General features: G+C 59.3%; 1 protein-coding gene across 1 annotated transcript in view; it reads left to right on the top strand.

The window, feature by feature from the left end:
• Positions 1-2,420: 2,420 nt before the first annotated feature.
• The window catches only part of PIEZO1 (piezo type mechanosensitive ion channel component 1 (Er blood group)), a 65,796-nt gene continuing 46,330 nt past the window's right edge, over positions 2,421-21,886 (top strand). Inside the window, exon 1 of the mRNA XM_084861373.1 lies at positions 2,421-2,774. Within this exon, the coding sequence (XP_084717499.1) occupies positions 2,711-2,774 (64 nt within the window). The 5' untranslated portion in view covers positions 2,421-2,710. The remainder of the gene's footprint in view (positions 2,775-21,886) is intronic.

Below are 21,886 nucleotides of genomic sequence, written 5' to 3'. Positions count from 1 at the left end.
AGAGAGGAAGGGAGAAGGAGAGAGAGATAGAAACTTCAATAATGAAAGAGAATCATTGATCAGCTGCCTCTTGCACACCCCGCACTGGGGACCAAACCTGGAGTCAAAGAACCAGGCATGTGCCGACCAGGAGTCGAACTGTGACCTCCTGGTTCATGATTGATTTGAGGAGCCACGCCGGCTGGGCTGCTGTGCTCATTTTAAATTTATGTTGTGACTTGGAGATATGTGCACATAGCAAAAAATCAAAATAGCCCCAAAGAGTGTTTCACCCACCGTTATGTGTCCCTCCCACCCAGGGAGCACAGAGCCAGCCCCCGGTCCTGTAAGCCCTCCCAGAGATACAGTGTCCGGCAGGCATGGTGTTACTCTGCTGCTGGTTTCCAGTTGTAACATTGTGTCTTAGAGATGAACACTCCCCGTTGTAATACTGTCTCAGAGATTGTTCCATGTGGATGCACAGAGAATTGCATAGTTCTCTGCAACCCATGGGCACTACTCCATCTCAGGCTACACTATAATTTCTTTATCTTCCCAGTCTTTTACTACTCACAATCCTTGGACACCTACCTGTGTTCTGTTCCTTTGTGGGCACACCTGCAGGGCAAGTTCTGAGGTTCCCCCTTTCTTTGGAGCAGCTATGCTGGAGCCTGAGGGCAGGAAGTTCTGTGAGCCTGGCGCCCAGAACTGCTGCGATAGGTCTGGGGACTCTGGACCTGCCCCTCTGGGCCTGCCTCCCTCCTCCTCCTCCCTGTGTCCTCCTGCTCCCCCACACCCCCTTCCCAGACCGTGCTCTTGGGAAAGGGTCTAAAACCTTACATTCTAGGCTGTAGAAGGACTTAGCTTAACGGAGTGGTTTTTAAACTTGCACTTAACCCTTTTGTGTAAACAAGATTGTCTTATATTCCTTCAAGGCCCTGTGCTGGTGGGCATCAGTGTCCTGAGAGGGAGCCTCCCAGCCGCCCCCATGATCGCCAAGGGCAGGCCAGACAATGGAGGGTTAGAGGTCATCTTAGTCCCGATGCAGTGTCTGTTCTGTCTCTTCCCACTGTTGGCATTCTGCAAGCCTTTTTCTTTATTCCTGACCTCCTCTCCCCATCCCCAGCTTAAGAATGATAATGGGGGGTAACCCAGGGGACTGATGGTGACCCCTTACCAGGAACATGTTGTTTACGCCTACTCTGACATGGTCTCCCCTTAAATCTTCACAACTCCAAAGCCGGGACCACCGCCCTGTTCCTGGGGGACAGAGGGGGCTGGTCTTCTGGTCATCTTTGTTGATGGTGATGTTACTCGGAGACCCTGGCCCCAACCCTGCCCAGGGTAGTCAGCTCCAGACCTTTCCTTGAGGGTGGAACGGGCACATTTGCAGGGTGTGTGTGTGTGTGTGCATGTGTGTGTGTGGGGGTGGTCCTGGACTCTCAAACAGCTGAACCCTTGTCCTCCTTTGTACTCTGACCTTGAAGAGAAACCCCGAGACTACAAGTCTCAGAGCGTTAGGAAAAGTCCAGGGTCAGACATGGCTCCAGCCGGGAACTGAGACAGGAAGAAGCAGAAGAGGTGGAGAAAGCCAGTCAGCATTAAACTCCTGACTTCAAGAAGGTCCTCGTTTTAGGCTCTTTAAGAGTTGGTCCTGTGTTCTGGCTGGCCTGGGTCGGTCAGTGCTGGCTGCGGGCGTTCCCTGTCCCCACCACACCCCCTAGCCTAGTTTCTCCCTCAGGCTGCCAAGTTGGGAGCCTGGGCAGAGTGCAGCCATACCCCCAGAGCTCTGCCTGGACACCGTGGGGCCCTTCCTGCTTCTTCCTTCCCCGCCAGCGTAGGGTGGCAAACGCCAAACAGGGGTGGCCTGGGTGACACGCTCAGCGCACCCTGGCCGCAGACGCTGGCCTGGCCACCCTAGGGGACAACAGGCCTCGGCGGCTGGTCGATCTGTTATCACTGCCGCCTCTTGCTTCGCTGGGGCGGCCTGGAAGTTCACAGCCGGTGCTCCCACCGCCGGTGCCAGTCCTCGGGGCCCGGGCTCCAACCGGCACACGGTCCCCAGGGGGCGCTGCGCGCTCAGGTCGATGGCAGCAAAGGAAAAGTCGCTCCGGCCGCGCGGGGCGCCGTTGCGCGTGGGGTGTTGCCCAGGAAGCCAGGTACCAGGGAGCCTTTCCTTGGCGCTCAGGCCGGGTCTGCGGGAGAGAAGCGCCCCCGACCGCCCCCACGGGCACAGCGCGGCGGCGCCGAGGCTGAGGAGCGAGGGTCTCGGCCGCGGTGGGCAGTCCCAGCCCAGAGGCCGGCGGGTGGTGCGGGCGCGGGGGGCAGGCGGGGAGCCGGGGGCGCCGGGCCGTCGAGGAGGCGGGCGCGCCGCGGAGGGCGGGCGGGAGGCGGGGAGGGAGGGCGGGCGGGCGGGGGCAGAGCTTATAAAGGCCCGCGGGCGGCGAGGGAGGGCGGGAGGCACCGTCCGGCCCTGCTGAGCCGCCGCGGAGAGCCGCGTGGTGCGCTCGCCGCCGGGCAGGGCTGTCCCGGGAGCGGACGCGGGCCCCGGACCGAGGAGGAGTGCGCGGAGGCGCCCGGGTCCCTGCCGCCCAGCCCGGGGTCCCGGCCGCGAGGCGCGGCACGCGAGGCGGCCCCCTTGGGCACCATGGCGCGCCGAGCCCGGACGCCCCGCGCCGCCGCCCCTTAGCGCCGCGGCGCCCAGCGACCCGGGCCCGGCGCGGCCCCGGGCATGGAGCCGCACGTGCTCGGCGCCGCGCTGTACTGGCTGCTGCTGCCCCTGGCGCTCCTGGCCGGTGAGTGGGGCCGCGCGCTGAGCGGGCGGGCGGAGCGCTCTCCGTCCCCAGCCCGGGGCGGCGGGAGGCTGTGCGCGGGGCGGAGAGTCCCCCGGACGCGCGGCCTCGGCGCCCGCATTCCAGAGGCATGAGCGCGCCGGAGGCCGGGCGGCGGGGCCGCCTCGTTGGGGCCGTCGGGGCGCCGGGCTGGCAGGGTGGCAGCGGGTGAGAGGTTGCCACGGGGCAGGCCCGCGAGCGCTGGAGAGTGCGGGTGGTCCCCACGCCCGGGCGTCAGGGAGCTCCCCCCCCCGGGGGGGGGGGCGGGATTGTTGCTCCGGTGGGACTAGCTGGAGAGCTTGTGTGTGTGTGTGGGGGGGGGGGGGGGGCATAAATCTCTATTTCATGTTAAAAAAAAAAAAAAGCCCACGCAAACTTGCATCATGACTTCCTGGCCAATGTGGGAGAAGGCGGGCTTCCTGCCTGGAGCTGTTTAATCTGGAGCCTCCGGAGCAGAACTAACGTCTGTGCCCTGGGTGCGGCCCCCCACTCGGCCCTGCCAGTCCCCGCGCCCCGCTGGCCGCCCGCAGGGGAGGTTAGGCCCGGGCTGTGGAAAAAGTAGCTCGGAACCTCCCTGCCCTGCGTTTCTGGGGGCCCTGGCTCACTCTGCGCTCTCTCTAGTGCGGCCCTGGGATAGGGGGTTTCGGGGCGGGGGGGGGGCGGGGAGAGGAGGAACAGCCCCAGGAGGCTCTGGCCTTGGTATCAGAGCACAGGGTCCCCTACCCTGGCATTAGTGCCCCTCTTCCGGAACGCTCATCCTGTGCTTCTCCGGGCTGTAAGGCCTTGCCTTCTGCCCCCCTGCCCCCCTGTGTCCTGGGCACAGTGCCCAGAGGCTCATTCCATCCTTCACACTGCTTCACACGTGGGCTGTCTCTCTCCTGGGTGTGAGCTGGAGAGCACTCTGATTAAATTAGTTGACGGAACCGTGGGAAGGTCTGCGTTGGGTGCAAACGACTGTCTGTTGGGTGGAAATATGTGAAGCCATGGTGGAGGGGTGTTTCTGTTCTGGAAGCCTTTCCAGAGCCCCCTAACTCCCTCCAGCTAGGCCTCTGCCAACTCGGTTCTAGGTAAGTGCAGGCTCCCGGGGGGCCAGGGGTGTGGGGGATCCACCGCCGCCTGCACTGGGCTCCTAGACAGACCGTGTTTGATCTGCAGCAGAGAAAGGTGGTGAGACGTGGGGAATTTTTCAAGACAGGAACCCATAAATCATGGAGGTGGGAGGGGAGGGTTTGAGTCCTCCCCTGTGTGTCCAGGACGGCACCGGGTGTGCCTGGGAGAGTCGGGGTCAGCGGCTGTGCACTGTGGCTCTCCGGAGGGCACAGACAGGCAGGACAGACGCAGCTCCAGGTCGGCTTAGGAGCTGGTGTCGGGAGGAGTCGGGGGCCAGGTAAGCTTCTCAAAGGTGCAGGCTCACCCCCTGCCCACGCACACCTGTATCCTCCCGGGCCCAGCCCCTGGAGAGGAGAGAATCAGATGCTCAGACCTGCAGGGGTGGGGGGTGCCTCCTGAAGGGCATGTGTCCCCTCGGGGGGAGTCTCCCTGCACAGGGGCGCAGACTGCCCCTGGAGTGGCCAGGTAGTAAATATTTTCACATTGTGAAATCTTCGGATATTTTCCCAACTATTAAAAAATGTAAAAACCACTCTCCTAGCTGCGGGCTGTGCCAAAACAAGTGGTGGAGCCAGGTTCGGCCCAGGGCCCGGAGCTTGTTGACAAGGATCAGGCAGGGGTCCTGGCGGCGGCTCCTGAGGCCGCGCGGAGCGTCCTCTTGTCCCTGCCCTGGCGGTGGCACCGGGCAGCGTTTCCACCTGGGTCACAGTGGCGTCACCTGGGGAGCGGGATGACTAGGTCTTTATGCTTGTTGCTCAGTTTTGCTATAAACCTAACCGCCCCCAAAATAAAGTCTATTCGTTTTTAAAAAGGCCCAGGCCACACCCCACACCGCTTCTGTGCCTGGCTGGGGGGCTTGGGCTTCAGTATTTTTCTTAAGCTCTGAGGGAGGGTGATGTCAAGCCAGCCTGGCGGGTGATACCTGAGACTCTCTGTCCAGGGCGTGGGCAGCTCCCGTCCCTGGGGGCCGGCCGGCTGTCCTGCTGGTATCCAGGCCGGGCTGCCCGGCTGGCGGTGGAATGTGTGCTCGGTTACCTCCCGAGCTGCTCCTCTCTGACAAGCTCTGGCAATGGCTGTTTCTACAGCTTTGGAAGTGAGAGGTGGGTGCTAGGTAAGGCCCTCAGAGGATGTTAGTCAGACTTGTGCTGGCTCAGGCAGTAGTCATGGGGAGAGTTTGAATCATACTGGGGTGCCCCTCGCCTCCATGTGGTGCAGGGTTACTGCCCGAGTCCCCCGTGAAGGGTGGAGGCCTCAGCAGCTCACCTCTTGTCCCCGGAGCCACGGACGTTCAGGACCCAATGCTGGAAGCTTCTGGAGAGATGTCAGGCAGGACATGTGTGATTCCCATAGAACAGGCCACACCTCCTGACTTGACCTTACAGGAGAAACAGAAAGGGAGCAGGAACCTGGTAGCAGAAAGGGAGGCGGTGAGAAGGCAGCCATTGAATCACTGACTACGTGAAAGTGGAAATGCAGTGTATGGCTTCTGCCTGCAGGATGGGGCCTCCCTCGGGCCTCGAAGGCACGCCCACCACACACTGCACCAGATTGATTGTCACTGAGAAGTGTTACCATTTAGAATGGGACACTTCCTCCTTTTCATGGTGTCACCAGCACTGCCCCCACACCCCTGTGAGGAGGGCAGCACATGGTCCTTTCTCTTGGCAATGAGAAAATAGAGGCCTGGGCTTGGATTCTTGTTAGCTGCCTGGCATGGGAATTCATTTGCCCTGTAACCCCCAGGGTGGTTGGCGGGGTGTGTGTGTGTGGAGAGGAAGAAACCGTGCTTGGCTTTCAGAGCAGCTCAGATCCCAGGTCTGTCCCACCCAGAGGCCATGCTCTGCGGTGCCACCGGGAAGGAAAGCACCCGGACTGAGGGCCGTGGAGCTGGGGCAGGGCCTGCTTTCCCCTGGGGGAGAGCCACAGCCTGGTGCTGCCCCAGGAGGACTGAGTTCACAGGGCTGCGGGGTGTGTGTGTGTGTTTGGGGAAGGCGCCAGGGTCTGCCGGGAGCCGAGGATGGGTCACTTGTGGTCATCTGCACCCCTCATGCTGCTGGCAGCCAGGGCATGGCGAGCCAGGCCCCGCCAGGAAGGGTCCCACAGAGGAAGTATTGTCTCTGAGGTGGGAGGGGCGCCCAGGCTCAGGTCTGGCCCCTCAGCTGCTTCCTGGGCGGTGTCTCCTGTGCTGACTGGGCACCGAATTCGCTTTCGGGCTCAGAGATGGAGAAGGAGGACAGGCCTTGACTCCCTCTGCTCTGAGCACAGCCACGGGGTTGCTTTCTGTGGTGGCTGAGGATGGGCCAGCCCTCCCCAGGGCTGGTGTAGCCTCCTCTTACGGGAGGCCATCTTGAACCACGCTGATTCAGAAAAACACTTTTCCTTAGAATTTGACAAAATGTTGGGGGTTTTTGTTACCTGTTTTAGAAATATATACGGTCAGTTTTTAAATGTCCATTTCCCCCTTCTGGTTGCCAATGTAATTTGGTCCTTCCTGGTGCTGAGGACCAAGCATTCTGGAAGCCGCTGGTAAGGCAGCACATGCCTGCCGGGCAGTGAACCTTGTGGGGTGCCTGTCTCACGCTTTCCCTGGAGGGGTGCCGTGTGGCTGGCGGCTCTGCCTCCAGCTTCCTGTCCCCTCACCCTGAGTCCCCTGGAGGGGCAGGCCCACTGCTCTACACTCCTGACCTTTGAACTCCTGTGACTGTAGCCTGTTTTCTGGGTGCGGAACCTGGGTGCTGGGAAGTTATTCCACTCACCAAAGATCGCACAGGTAGGAAGTGAGGAGGCTGGGGGTGACATCTTTTCTTTCCTGGAGCAGGTGAGTCCCATGCCTGTGGGCAGGATATCACCTGTGGGAGGCCCGGGGGTGGAAGGGCCTGGGGGGGACAGAGAGGGGAGGGAATGGAAGGGGCAGCGAAGGAGACTGGGCAAATCGGGGAGGCTCAGCTGACTTTATTGGAGGGGGTTGTGGGCCACAGAAGCCTCTGTCTTGCTCTGAACTTGCCAGGCCCTTATCCCTCTCTCTGTGTCTCAGTTTCCTCACCTGTAAGCAACACAGTAAAAGCTTGAAGGCAAAAAAACAAAACAAACAAACAAAAAAAAACTTGAAGGCCACTGGCAGGCTTCTGGTCTCTTGGTATCGGGGCTCTGGATGTGAGCAGAGGCAGGGCAGCCCCCATGCACGGTCCTGTGGTCAGCAGCTGGGTGGGGCCTCCAGGGAGCAGAATGGAAGGAGTTGCCCACCACTGGGGTCCACGCACACAGGGCTGCCCAGCCGGCAGCGGGCAGGTCCCAGGAAGGGGCGGTGAGCTGTCTTGGCGGGCCCTGGGCGTCCATAGCCCGGCGCTCAGCCAACACGCATTACGCCAACCCGGCGGATTCCTGTGAGCTCGCAGAGGACCTTTCCCTGAGTTTTTCTCAGTTCCATTCATGCGTTCTCATCCAGGTCTCGAGGGACTGAGCTCTGGGCAGGAGCCAGGGTGAGTTCTGGTTCAGGGCCAGTGATGGTGGCCGTGGGAGGGGCGGGGAGGCATCCTTCTCCGTTCCTAACCAGGCTGCAGTTTCCTGGGCTGCGAAGGTCTGGGGTCCCCCAGCTCCTGGGGCTTGGGTTCTGTAAGTGCCTTGCTGGGTTATTCATGCAGTAGCGTGCTGAGCCAGATGGGCAAGAAGCTCAGTGCAACAATAAGCCACACAAGGTGCAGTCCCCCACTAATGCCGCATAAGACAGGGCCCCCACATAGTGCCATACCTAACAAGGTGCAAGCTGGTAGGGGGCTGGCAGGGCAGGGGAGAGGTGAGCACCAGGCAAGGCCAGTCTGCTGGAGGGAGAAAAGCCAGGCGGGATGGCAACCCCAGGGACCCAGCCAGGGCCGCGCCCCCAGGTCAGACGCTCAGTCTCTGGAAGGAGCCAAGTGGGTGGCCTGGTGGAGGGGGTGCTGTGGGGGTGCCTTTTTCTCTAAGCTCAGATCCTCTGGTGGTGGCCAGGTGGAGGTGGGGCAGGGGAAGAGCTGGCTAAGCAGTGGACAGTGAGGGCCAGACTTGATCCCCTCCCCCCAGTTTTGAGTTTTTAAAATTCTGTTTTAATGACATAAGCAATGTATACATACTTTTAATAAAATAGTGAAATTTTAAATCAGATAAAATGAAATTCCTTTTTTAACCCTGTAGGCCTGTTTCTCCCACACCTGCTCTTAGAAGGAGACTGGCCGGTGGACGGGGGGCCCTGCAGGACCCATGGTCCTGGCGTGTCGGCTCTTGGTCACACAAACACTGCCTGTGTGCTGCCGGCAGCCGGGACTCGGCGCCCCTCAGTGCTGCCCAGGCGAGTGCGGTGGTCACTGTGCCCCCATCGTGGCAGCTGAGTTGCCCCCAGGACTTTGGGATCACAGCAGTGCTGCCCCCTGTTGCTCCTGTGTGTTTCTCGGGGGTGGAAATGGGGCCGGGAGCTTCCCGCTTAGGTGAACAGCCACAGGCTGGGACTGGGCAGCCTGGTCCGTCCTGGGGCTGGCTGCCCATCGGGGGGAGGTGAGAGGCAGCTGGGAGCAAAATGGAGCAGCGTCCGGGCCCAGACCAGCGCCTGGGTGACGCCAGGGCACCCTCAGGCCGACGTGCGTGGCCTCCTGCGTGCCTGCAGCTGTCCGGGGGCCTTTGCTCTGTGGGGTGGGTCCACTTTTTGGTGTGTTTTAATAACATAATTATAGGGAGTATTTTTAGGTTCCCTCTAACGGCCAGCTGTTTACCCGGCTTCTCTCTGTGCACTGTTTGCTCCGTAAGTATATATAGCCGAGGCCACTTCTCCTTCCTTGGGTTCAGGCTAAAGAGGGACCGTGGCCACCTCAGCCACTTCTTGTGGTTTCGGTTGCCAGCGAATGGGTGGCTGAGATGGGCCCAAGAGCCAGCCGGCAGGCGAGGGCTCGGGGGCCATGCCTCCCTCCCAGGTCCATGAGCCGCCAGGTGGGGAGGAGCTGGGAGCTGAGGCTGCGGCGGGACGTGCCTCCTCAGGCCCCTTCTAGGCTGCTCCCAGCTCAGCTCAGGTCCAGTACTGTCCCGGTGTGCCTGCTGGACCTGTCCCTCCCCACACTCTCCCTGCCCCACATCCCTGCCTGTGAAGGCCTTCCTGTGGATCTGGGGGAAACAAAAGATTACAACTACCACATAAACAGATTCCTTGTGGCTGAGGAGGAACCAGAGGCTCGTGATTGTGGCCAGGACCAGAGGGCAGAGCGAGAGAGGGCCAGGCGAGGGCTCCCTGGCAGGGGCCTCTGAGGAGGAGTCCCACTGGTCTCAGACCTGGGTCTCAGTCTCACCTTGTGAAACCACCAGCACCTGTGACCTGTGGGCTGGGACTGCCATCACCCCAGCTCCTCCTCGGAGCGGGCCCGGCTCTGCCTGTGTGTGGCTGGCTGCGCTCTCCCTTCTCCTTCCTCACTGGCTTTCTGTTCGTGGTGAAAGCACCATTGGAACAGCACGTCGGTATGACAACCTGAAGCTCGTTTTCCTAAGGGAAATGAAATCATCCATTCACTGCTCCTAACTAAGCTGTTTGCCTCCTTTCCTTCCTGAGCCGGGATAACAAGGCCCCCCGCAACCAACGCTCCTGAGCACCAGGCCCCGTGCCTGTCTCCCGCCTGGCGTGGCCAGTGCTCTTGTGCCGTCTCACAAAGGAGCAGCCTCCCAGACTGCCCGCAGGCGTGAGTGTGCCCTGGCAACTACCGTCTGGCACAGCGTGGACCCGGCGTGCTAGTCCCGCAGCTCCCGGCCCCATGAACTCCCGCCCTCCACCTCCGTCTGCCATGTGACCAGCCCGTGCCTGGCCTCGCTTGGTCTCCTAACCCCGTGGCGTGGTCTGGCCTCTCCTCCAGCAGACTGGCCACTTGGCACAAACCTCTGCACCATTTTTCTAACTTGGCGTGCCCTCCTCCCCCTACCGGCTCTGCAACCTCCATTAACGTCCTCTGCCACTGCACCCCAGGCTGGGGCACACCTGCAGCCCCGGCCCTCCCTGCCCCAGGCTTCCCGCGCTGCATCCAGAACCGTCCCAGATGGCCTTCCCGAGACATCTGAGCAGCAGTTCCTCCACATAAAGCCCTGAGAACTGCCCGCCTTGAAAACCCTGCTCCTCAGCCTGGCACAGGGCCCTCGATCTGTCTTCATTCAGAGTGAGCCCCGACGTTCCTGCCTGCTGCTGGAATCGGCGCTCTGTGGTTAGCGAGCGTCTCCCGTCCTCACAGGCGGGAGGCAGTGGCCTCATCTCGTGGATGAGCCCATGGGGGTGACGTCGGGGAGGTGGGTGGTAGTTGGCACCAGGTCTGCCTGCCCCCAGAGCCAGGTTCTTGCCGTTGACACTCCTGTTGCTCAGGAGCTCTGGGCCTAGTGCCTGTTGGGTGACTCCCAGTTCCTTCCTCCAGCTGTGCCTCACCCCTCACAGACACCCAGCTTCTGTCTTGCCCTCCAACAAAATGCTGGATTTGTGTTTGCCCTGAGGCCCTGCCGGCTGTTCCCTTTGCCATCATCTTCCTGTGGCTGCCCCTCCTCCCTTCCAGACACCTTTTTAAAAAATATATTTTATTGATTTTTTTTTTTTTTTTTTACAGAGAGGAAGGGAGAGGAATAGAGAGTTAGAAACATCGATGAGAGAACCATCGATCAGCTGCCTCCTGCACACATCCCCTCCCTCTAACTCCCCCCCCCCCACCTCCCCTACTGCGGATGTGCCCGCAACCAAGGTACATGCCCTTGACCGGAATTGAACCTGGGACCCTTCAGTCCGAAGGCCGACGCTCTATCCACTGAGCCAAACTGGTTTTGGTTCAGACACCTTTGCACACTGGCAAATGTGTTTGGAGAAGCTGCTTTAAGCTTTGGGGGTCCTGACAGCCCCCAGTGGGAGGCAGCTCTTAGTCCATGCGTATGTTTTTAGCCGAGATAAGTGCCTGTGTTGTGAGGTTTGACGGTTATGTACGCACATGGGCACATCTGCTCCAAGAGCCCTCATGCCCTCTTCCGGTCTCCCCCACGATTCTCTGGCTTCCTGCATCCTCGGTCAGTTTTGCTGTATTTGGGGTCCATGTGCTTCTGTGTCTGGTGCCTGCGCTCGTGCAGAGCTTCTGTGGTTGGTCCAGGATGGCAGTGGTGCCTTTGTTCCTCTGTTGTACCTGCCATTTGCTTACCTGTTCTCCCGTTCTGGGCTGGAGATTGTGAGCGAGGTGGCTAGTCATGTGTCTCTCTCTATGGACACAACCGAATCTCGCTCACTCCTACACGCCTGGGCGTGGGGTTGCGGAGTTCTCCAGGTTACATGGCTTCCGCTCCCGTGCGCGGGAAGGGTTCCAGGGCTCACGCCCTCGCCAGAACCTGGGGGTGTGCCTCTGGTTTTAGCTGCTTGTGGGCGTGAGGTGGTATCTTCAATCTGCATCACCCTGATGTTAATCACCTTTGATATCTTTCGTGACGAGTCTCAAAGTCTTTTACTCACTTTTAAAAATTTGTTGTTTTGCCTTTTAATTTCTGACTCTTGGGAGGTTTTTTTTTTTTAATATTTTTTATTGATTTCAGAGAGGAAGGGAGAGGGAGAAACAGAAACATCAACAACGAGTGAATCATTATTCAGCTGCCTCCCATACGCCCCCTACTGGGGATCAAGTCCGCAACCCAGGCATGTGCCCTTGACCGGAACTGAACCCAGAACCCTTCAGTCCACAGGCCGATGCTCTGTCCACTGAGCCAAACCCGCTAAGGCAGGAGCTCTTATGGGCTCTAGGTTTGAGGCCTTTATCAGCTATATGCACTGGAAATATAGGATGGGGCAAAAGTAGGATTACAGTTGCAAATACACAGAACACAGTTTATTGTATTATTTATTAATTACTGTATTATTTTCTATATAAACCTGTGTTTTCCTCACCTGTGGCTTACCAACTCCAGTCATTTTCTGAATGCCGTCTGTTTAATAGCAGGTGTTTTAATTGGAAGCCCATTAGCTTGTGACATGTTCTGGTTAGATGGCCAGCTTCCCCTGCCAGAGCATCGGAGGGAGCTGTGGCCAGGTGCCGGCACGGGGCCTCGGTTAGTGCTTCCTGGCTGGTGGGCTTGCGCTTATTCTGGGCTGGTCCCCTCCCTAGCTTCCTGCCTTTGCCTGTGCCCTCTCTTTGCTCCCCCCTTCCCCTCACCTCTCAGGTCCTCTCCCAGGGCCCTTGTCCTGCTGCTGTGGGACCACCCTCGCTCACCCACCCTTGTCCCAGGTGTCCAGACGTGGCTGGGACTCTTGTCTGTTGTCTTCAGCATGGCCTCCCCTGGCCACCTGTTGGGTGAAGTGGGTTCCTTTCAGCCTCTGCAAAGTGATGGTCTGGGCCTCCAGGCCCCCATGCCCTGTGGTTCCCAGGGACTCGTGGCCATCTTTGTGTGCTCCCTGCTTTTCCTTCTGACTGTTCCCACTCAGGAAAAAAAAAACTCCAAGCCCTGATTGATTTGGCTCACTGGATAGAGCATTGGCCTGCAGACTGAAGGGTCCCAGGTTCGATTCCGGTCAAGGGCAGGTACCTTGGTTGCGGGCACATCCCCAGTAGGAGGTGTGCAGGAGGCAGCTGATCGATGTTTCTCTCTCATCGATGTTTCTAACTCTCTATCCCTCTCTCTTCCTCTCTGTAAAAAATAAATAAATAAAATAAAATAAAATAAAATAAAGGAAAAACAGATTTAAAAGAAAGAAAGAAAGAAACTCCGAGTCCAAGGGTAGCAGTTCCAGGGCCTGCAGACACTATGCCAGGTGCTTGGTGAGGGCAGCTCCCTCTGGCTCTGTCTGGTTTGATCCTTCAGGGAGCCATGTGCAGCCTGAAAGGCTCCTGCATCTTCGCAGCAGATGAGCTGCCATGTGAGTTCTTGGGGCTGTCCTTGTTCAGGCGCCACCCCCTCCCCGGGGTCAGCACTGCGTCTCCTGCTTCTTTTTCTGCCCTCCCAGGACGCAGGGGCACCCATTTCTTCCCAGAGACCAGGGCCTTGAGGTCCTGCCGGCCCTCCTTGGGCACGCTCGTGTCCTTGCTGATGTTATTACAGCATTGCCAGCCGGTTCTGAGGTCCTGCAGGGGGAAGGGGACATAAGGCAGAGCCTGGGATAGGCTCATTGCTCTCTGGTGTTCAAACCAGCCCCACCGGCTGCTGAGCCCTGCCCGGGACACTTCCTATCTCCCTGAAGGAGCTGTGTCCCAGACCTTATCAGTGAGTGCAGCCCTTCCCAGCCCGGAGAGGGGCCAGGCTGGGCCCTAATCTCCGAAGATCAGGAGCAGGGACTTGTCAGTACAATGAGGGATGTGGGGGACCTGCTGGAGGTGTGGGGGGACCAGGGACAGTGCTTGAGGTCTCCTATGGGCCCAGGGTGGAGCTACGGGGACCCTCGGGCAGCAGCCCCATTTTCTTTTATTGATTTTGTACAGAGAGGAAGGGAGAGTGATAGTCAGAAACATCGATGAGAGAGAAACATCGATCAGCTGCCTCCTGCACACCTCCTACTGGGGATGTGCCCACAACTAAGGTACATGCCCTTGACCGAATTGAACCTGGGACCCTTCAGTCCGCAGGCCAGCGCTCTACCACTGAGCCAAACCGGTTAGGGCAGCAGCCCCATTTTCCCAGGAGCTGTCTGGTTTGTAATCTGGCACCTGAGTTTATTTGTCTGAGAGTTTGGCAACAGCCTCTTCTGCCTCATTTTCCTCATTCTGGCAAATGGGCACATAGGTGACCTCATGAGAATGAGAGTAGCACAGAAGCAAAGTATAGAGGGTTGTCTGGCCTGAAGGTCACTCTGCGTGGGGTCCCGGATCTGGAGGGAGCCTCTGGTGCCCTCTGCCTGAGAAAGCCAAGGGCCACCGGGCTCTCTTCCTCCCGTGGAGGGGGTACCTACCTGTTACCCCCCTGCCCTTAGCGTCTGGGGACCTCCTGGTCGCTTTGTATCCCCTGGGTTGCAGGTGGAGACACTCAGTTGGGGGCAGAGAAGTGGGGCCCTGTCTCAATCCTTCCAGATGGAGGTCAGGCTTTCACAGAATAAACTAATCCTAGGCCTTCGGGAGACCACACACGAGGGAGCCTGTTCCACTCCAGACTGGCCACCGCCTGACCTCTGTCCACTCACCCCTTTTCTCAGAGCAAAGCCCCTCTTCTCCCTCCCTGTCTCCTCCCTTGCCCCCAAACGGGGTGGGTGATCCTTGCGACCGCGGTTCCCTGTTTGGGTGTCCGCTCTTAGCTCTCCACTGGTGGACCAACGTGCTGCCCCACTCTTGTCCCCTCCTCCTCCTCCTCCTCAGGTCCCTGTGCTGGAGAGCAAGGAATGAAAACTGGAAGCCAGGGGGATGGGCCAACCGGGAGGAGACCCTGACCTTGAGGACCGGGGAAGGAGGCAGACGGAGGAGTGATTAACTGCTGAAGCTTCTGGGCTGGACAGGCTGCATCACATTCCAGAGCCTGAGAGGCATTTCGAGGCATCCCCGGGGCCGGGGCCTGTGCATGCGGCTGTCTTCCAGAGGCCGTGTCTTCCTTCGGGAGGCGTTGCCCGCTGTCTGAGGGGGAGGCCCTGTGCGGGAGGGCTGAGGGCTTTGGGGATGAAGGGCCCCTGTGGGGGGACAGTGCTTCTGGAAACATCCGCCCAGGGCAGTCTCGGGAGCTTGGCCTCTGCACAGGGTGACTTTAAGGACGTGGTCCGGAGCTGCCGAAGTCAGCCCTCAGAGGAGGAGGGGGTGGCAGGGCCCTGGAGCCTTTTTGTGGGGAATACCTGGAGCTGTGCTTACCCCTGCTCCCTGGGGCAAGGGGCCTGGGGGTGTGAGCCAGCCTCCAAGGGACTCAGGTCCTAGCATCTGTTTATAGGTTGGTTACTGGTAACTTGAGGCTGGTCTCCTCATTGTACGGTGTTCTTAGCGGCAGCTCCTGCCAGGGGCCGAGTGGTAGAAACCCAGGCAGCTGCCTTAGGCGCTGGGCAATAGGCTGTCCATGGCTTCCTCCTTTGCCACCGTGCAGAGGGCCCAGATTCCTGCTGCTATACCCAGCGCTCAGCACAGGCGAGAGGTTTCAGCCGTGGACACGGAGATGCTGACCTCGGATCCCAGGTTTCTCTCTCAAATCAATAAAAACATATCCTCAGGTGAGGGTTTAAAAAAAATTTTAAGGTCATCTCTAATAATCTATTATAGGCAAGGCCCCTAATTTAAATTCTCCTAAGTAGTTAAGGGGAGGCAGAAGTTTCTTTTGCCTTTTACTCAGAATAATCCATGTACCACAGAGGCACATCTTGGGGCTCATTCTGAACCCCTACAATGGTCACTCCAGAATATGGCCATATTGGGATTTAGGCTTGAGTTTATATGGTCTGTATGCCCAGCAGCTGGCAGTGAGAGTCTCTGAACCACTGGTTTCAGAGGCCTCAGGGGTGGTGAGAGCCCCCGGAGCAGAGGCCGTGGGATGGGAAGCCCCAGCCAAGCTTCTCACCTCTTTTCCCTCCCACCTGACTCAGCTCCGATTCCTCCCTCTCTCTCTCTGTCTCTCTCTGTCTGTCTCTGTCTCTCTGTCTCCTGCTGCTGGGTGCCCTGGGGCAATCACTCAGCCTCCTTGGGCCTTGACCGTTCACCTGTAAAAGTGGAATAGAACCACCTGCCGTACTGTAGGCAGTCCTTTCGGAGCAGAGCCGGGGCACAGCCTGCTCCGCCAGCCGCCAGCACCAACAGCCGCCCATCCATCCGGGTCTTTCTGAGCCACTTGTTCCCGTGTCCGCTTGTAAGACGAGCGCCTGCTCTGCTTGTCCTCGGGCCCGGGGCACAACCTGCCAGTGCACGGGGAGAGGGACCTTGCGAAGTCCACCTGAGTGGGAGGCGGGGCTGGTGCCGTCTCTCCCACACCCTCATGGCCTTTGCTGAAAATTTGATGACTAGCCTCTTAGTCACCCTCCTCGCAGGGCCAGCAAGGCTGCGTCCCACGTCATCACGAAGGCTGGCCAAGATGCAGTTGCACGCCATGCCCGGTTACCAAGGAGCTTTTCACTGCAGCCCCGGGCACGGTGGTGGCCTCACCGGTGAAGAAGCTGATGCGTGGAGTTGTTGAGAGGCTTGGTGACGACCAGCCGCCAAAGCAGAGGCTGGGGTGATGGCTCTCAGCGGCAGGCCCGTGGAGGCTGCTGGTTCTGGCTGAGTCATGGGCTGCTGGGTGCTCCCACAGGACAGTGGGGAAGGCACTGAGGCCGACTTTGTGGGCTGCTGGCAGAGGGTCCTCCCCAGCCCGGCAGGAAGAGAGTGGCTCAGGCAGGCTCCCTCCGGCCTGCAGCCTGGAGCCCTGGCTAGGGGTGGTGGGTGCCTGTGCGATGGCCTCCTCTCCTGGTTCCTTAGTGCTGGCAGCTGGGGAGCATTTGTCCTGCCCTCCCTGAGGAGGGACACCTGGCTCCACACCCTGGGGACCATCACCAGCTTCTACTAGGAAGCTTCAGGGTAGAGGACAAGGCCTCACCAGGCAGCTCCCTGCTCCCAGCACAGGGTTGGGCATTGGCTGACAGAAAGAACAAGTCCCTGGTTGAGTGCCTGAGGGCAAGCCCTCCCTTGGCTTCCCACCCCTCAGCCATGAAGTCCTCCTGTGGCCTCGTGGGAAGCCGCTGAGTCAGCTGTGCTGTAGGGATGAAGGCCTCAGCTTAACGCGGGAAGCAAGTTCCAAGTCCCCAGCTGGAAAGGACCTGAGCCAGAAATCCACTGCGGGGTCCATAGGGCTGGCCGGAGCAGGGCGGGTGTGTGGTTGGGGTGTGTGGTTGGTATCAGGGCACAGGACCAGGGACTCCTCACGGGGAATGAGTGTCAGGCTGTGCCTGTGGGCTGACTGTGCCTGCAGGTTCCCACTCGGGCTCCACGGGGCCCGCTCGGATCGAGACTGTGAGGGTGGAATGGGCCAGTTTGGCCAGGGGGCCGGTGTCAGTGAGCATGCCTTCATGAAGGTGGGGGTGTCCCTGGCCTCAAGAATCTCTCCAAGTGAGAGGGACAACGGGGGAGGCGTTGGGAGCTGGTTCCTGCAGGGCCCCTAGGCGCCTAGTGAATGCAGGCGAAGCCAGGCCTTCCTGGCTCCGGTCTTGGGCTCACCTGGCCCTTTTGTTCTCTGCCCCTCACTGGTCTCCCACCATCGGCGGCAGCAGCTGGAAGAGGTACCCAAGAACCACGGTCCTTGTGTTAGTAGGGATCCTGGGGAACACAGTGCAGCCAGGCCGGGGCAGGGGCCAGCCCGCTGCCGCGTTTCGCCTCTGTCCTCTTGTTGACTGGAGTCTGCCAGTTCCCTAAGGCTTGTCTCTGACCCGCAGGAGCAGGAGGGCCCGGAAGGGTATCTGTGGTGCAGTGGCGAGAAGGTGGGCGGGAGGCCTGACTCCAGGGCTCCTGGGTTTGAGCAGGGGGCTGTTTCTGAGCCTAGCCTTTAGCTGCCAGGATCGGGCACAGGCCCCCCCCAGGTGGGGGACAGAAAGCATCTTCATGCTCATGAGGAAAACGGCACCGATGCTGTGGCAATGAGAATCGGCTCTAATACCATCTGTGTGCCCGGCCTGCAGGGCACCGGAGGGGGACAGGGTAGCTCCCTGTATCACTGGTGAGGAAACGGCTCCGAGAAGTCAGACAGCTCTGAAGTGGGCCATGCCATTAGCCAAGGCCGTTCTGACTCCCAAGTCCTCGTCCTGTGCCACTAGGCCACCAGGTCCAGAGGCAGGCCCTCTGACTTGTGCCATCACGGGCAGCAGCCTGGAGGTGACAGGCTGCTCGGGAGCAGGGTCCAGCTGAGATGGGGGTGTGGGTGAGAGCCGGCCCGATGCTTGATGCTGGGAAGGGACCATCGATCGCTGACCTCCCTGGGGTGGAGCTCTGAGCCCTGAGTGGGATCGGCAGGAGAGGGCAGCTGGCTCTGCCATTCTGGGCCACGGGAGCCCTCCCACCTCTTGGGTCCCCTTCGTCCGGGCCTCCTGGGACCCCGAGGATGCACTGCTGTTGGGAATTAGATTAGTTTTCCATAAAAACAGGATGTGGTGGGTGAGATAGCTGTGCCGGTCTTTTTTCTCACTCCTCTTTTTCCAGGAACTGAACGTATAGCTTTAGCCAGGGCTGCCCTGTCCCCGCCCGCTGCCTCTCCCAGGGTTCAGGGAACGTCGCTCTCTGCTCTTAAGTGGCTGCTTAATCAGCTTCTCCTCTCATCTGGGAGCTTATTCCATCATCAGGAGCCAGCATGCCGATGGTGGTTTTGTCTCCGGGCTGGGCTGGTGTGGAGGAGGGGCGGCAGTGAGATGGTCACTGTGCCGGCGGAGGGACAGGGTGCTGGCCCCGCCTGGAAGTCTGTGATACTGGACTGAACCGTGGGTGGGTGATGGGCTGTGGGAGCGAGCAGGCACCTCAGCCCCTCCCCGCAAAGGATGCCCCCAAGACAACACAGAACTTCAGGGGTTTGTGGGTCTGGCTTTGCAAGCCTCAGCCTGGAGGGCCCATTGACTTAAGGAGGTGATAGAGAGCCAGGCAGGGTAGTGGACGTGCCTGGCCGTGCACACGGGGAGAGCCTTGTGGCCTCTTTAGAAAAGAGTCCAGGTGTTGGGAAGTCTTGGGCATGACTGGGGAGGCTGGTGGGGGGTGGGGAGCTGTGGTAGGGAGTGTGGGTTTTGTCCTGCCAGCGATGGGAGCTGTAGAATCCCCTGGCTCCCTCCTTGCTCTGAGTCCTGTGAAGGGGACTGCCCCGCCGTTAGGGACCCAGCCCAGAGGGAGCTGGTCCAGCCTGGCTCTCTCTCACTGGCTGTGTGGGCTAGGCCTGTGACCTGCGGGACCTTCCCTCCCTAAGCTCAGCCCTCATGAGCAGACAGCAGTGGGGCCTCCCTCCTCCCCGGGCTCCTCCTGCAGGTGTGGGGCCAGCCCCTTGCCTAAGCCGAGAGCTGATGGCACTGTGCTTTCGGGGATATGAGAGAGATGTGGGAGGGGGGCGTGGTTTCCCGAAAAGCCAGCTTCCCCGTCAGCCACTTCTCAACAGGCCCCAGCTTCGTGCCTCTGGAAGTTCCAAACTTGCTTTAAGAGGGTAAAATCCCCAAGGCCTGCTCATGCAGAAGGGCAGAGCCCCCCCCCCCCCCCCCCCCCCCCCCCCCCGCTCTCATCCTGAGCTGCCCAGACCTCTGCCCCGCTCGGCAGGACTTGGTTAGGCAGCCGGCTGGGGCCTCTGCGTTCTGGTCTCCCAGGAATTGGGAGCGGCCAAGACCAGCGAGGTTGGCACCTCCTTGGTGGCACAGGGCCTGGCTCAGGTCACACATACATTTATTGAGGCCCAGGGGGGGCATGCCCCTTGGAAATGACCCCGGATGGAATGGCAGAGCTCAGAAGTGGCTCTGTCCTGGGAGGACATCCCAAAATGCATGAGTGTTTCCTAGAGGAGGGAGAGGAGCTGTAGGGAGATGAGCAAGGGAGCGTCAGCACAACCAGTAAAGTTTCATTTGGTAAAATGCCCATTGGGGGAGAACTGTGGGAGACAGGTGGTACCAGGAGGAATGGGACTGGATGTTTGTTACTTGCTGTGATTTTCTGCATCTAAAAACCATCTTGAAAATGAAGATAAAGGAACGGAAAGTGCATGTTATATGAGCGGGTCAGCGACCTGTCTTGGAAAAGGGGAAACGGAGGCCCATTTCTGTCCTGACAGAGTCCAGGGTTCAAGCCTGGGGAGGCCACCAGCCATCTTGCCAGGCCTTCGCCGGCCGTGTCCTTGGATGCTCAGAGCGGTGTGGGCTGGGTCCCTGTTCCCGGGGCTGGTTTCCTGGGGGTGGGGCCAGGCTGGTTGTTATGAGCGGACTGTGTTGATTTTTCCTTTGGTCTCTTCATGAGCTTGTTGAATTAGCAGGGAATATGTGGGGCCCCAGGCACCCTGTCCACCCCATCCCCGAAGCCACACAGCTGTCCAGAGCAGCCACCTGGGCCTGGACTTCAGAGATAAGGAGGGCCAGCCTGGAGTTCACAATGCAGAACCTCAGAATCTGCTGAATAATCAGGGTTCTCCAGAAAAAAAGAACCAAGAGGACACAGATATGACCTCTTAAACAAGGGACGTACACACACACACACATTTATTTATGTCTGTACATATATATATACACACACGAGGCAGGAGATTTATTTTAAGGAATTGGCTCACACAGCTTCAGGGCCGGCAAGCCTGACATTTGCAGGGCAGCCAGCAGGCTGGAAATTCAGGCAAGAGTTGATGTTGCAATCTTGAGTCCAAATTCTGCAAGGCAGCCTCCTGGAGAATTCCTTTTTCCCCGGGGGGCCCCAGTCTTCGTTTCTAAGGCTTTCATCTGATCGCCTGTGACCTACCCACCTTTGGAGGGTCATCTACTTTACCCAGAGTCGACCGATTTAAACATTAGTCCCAACTAAAACATACCTTCACAGTAAACACAGGCTGCTGTTTGACTAAACTGGGCGCCCGAGTTGACGTATACAATGAGCCACCACACCCAAGCTGCTCCGTTACAAAAGTGCCCAGCCTGCTCCTCTAAGGAAACACAGACTATGAGCTGATTTGCCTGTGATACCTCTGGTCACACCTCCAAGCCTTCTGGCAAGTTCCCTGACCCCACGCCCTCGTCCAGAATGGGGATGGCATATCCGGTTCTCCAAGGACACCCAGGTGTCACCTGTCATCTGGTCCATTCTGGGGAAGCCATGGCACAGGGCGGGCAGGCGGAGTCTCCTGCTCAAATATGCACAGGTGATGATAGCCCCCCCTCCCAGACCCACCCACCCAGCGCCCTCCTCCCTGGGGAGGTCAGGGTTGTAAAGGGGCCTGTGCTCCCTCCTTCCCTTCTTGGCCAGGCTGCTCTCAGGAGCCAGTGACCCCACCCCCATCTGCCAACAAGAAGTGGCCAGGTGGCATTCCTCCCCGGGTATTAGTAAGGGCTTTAGAGAGCAGAGCCTGCCTTACCAGACAGGCCCAAGGACTTGGGGTGCTGGGGGCTTACTGAGCCACAGGGCGGGGCTCTGAGTCAGCACCCTGATCCCGTGTCCTGAGCTGAGGAGGAGACGTGGGCACCAGTTCTGCCTGGGCTGGATCCCTCCTTTGGGGTGGTGGCCACTGGAAGGCTTAAGCAGCCCAGAAGCTCTTCGGAAGCCCCCGCTGCCTCTGGGCCTGGCTGCTGCGGGCATGTCTCCACTTGGGGGAGAGGCAGGGCTTGTAAGGAGGCCGCAGAGGCCAACGGAACAATCTATGTGGCAAACAGATTGTGCTGGAGAATCATGGTGCGTGTTCCTTCTGAGCTGGAAGAATTACACACCCGTGTCCTTCCAGCTCCCGAGGTGGTCTTCCAGAGGGCCGGTTCTCTGTCTGTAGGGCACACCCACGCTCCCTTGGAGGGGTGTTACCACAGTGATGGCAGGGCCACCCCCTCAGGTCCGGTGAGCCTGAGAATCTGCCCTGCCACCAAATCCCCAGATGATGCCAATGGTGTGGGAATCCCACTTTGAGGACCATAGCTGCATGAAATGGGTTGTGCTAAATTTTGTCACGGTAGAGAACTTGGGAAAACGTGGCCTATTGACGGAGGGGAGTTTGGGAGGGGCCAGACTCAGTGATGGAGACCCAGACGTTATGATGGCCTCAGCACGTCGCACCTCATGACCTGTCCCCTGCCTTTCTCCGAGTCTGCGGACAGCTCCCAGCGCATTTCCACGTTAGGGCCTTTGCACTGGATGCTCCGTGGATTTCCCGGCTCAGGCCCCATCTCTGCATTACTGGGTTTAGGACCACACCTGACACATGAAGTGCTGGTCCCCGGGTGTTTGATATTTGGGCAACTGTGTACCCTCACCCTAACTTGAAGCTTGCTTAGCCCTGCCATGTGGGCCAGCTCACTGTCACGGCTGTGGGTGCCACCCTCTCATCCTCTGTCCTCCACGTCGGGGAGTGAGGTGGCTGCCCTTGTCCCAGGCCCATAGTGGCTCTGGGTG

Source organism: Pipistrellus hanaki (genome assembly GCF_964339955.1).
Source record: "Pipistrellus hanaki genome assembly, chromosome: 15".
Lineage (NCBI taxonomy): Eukaryota > Metazoa > Chordata > Mammalia > Chiroptera > Vespertilionidae > Pipistrellus > Pipistrellus hanaki.
This window is presented reverse-complemented; position numbering and strand designations above follow the sequence as displayed.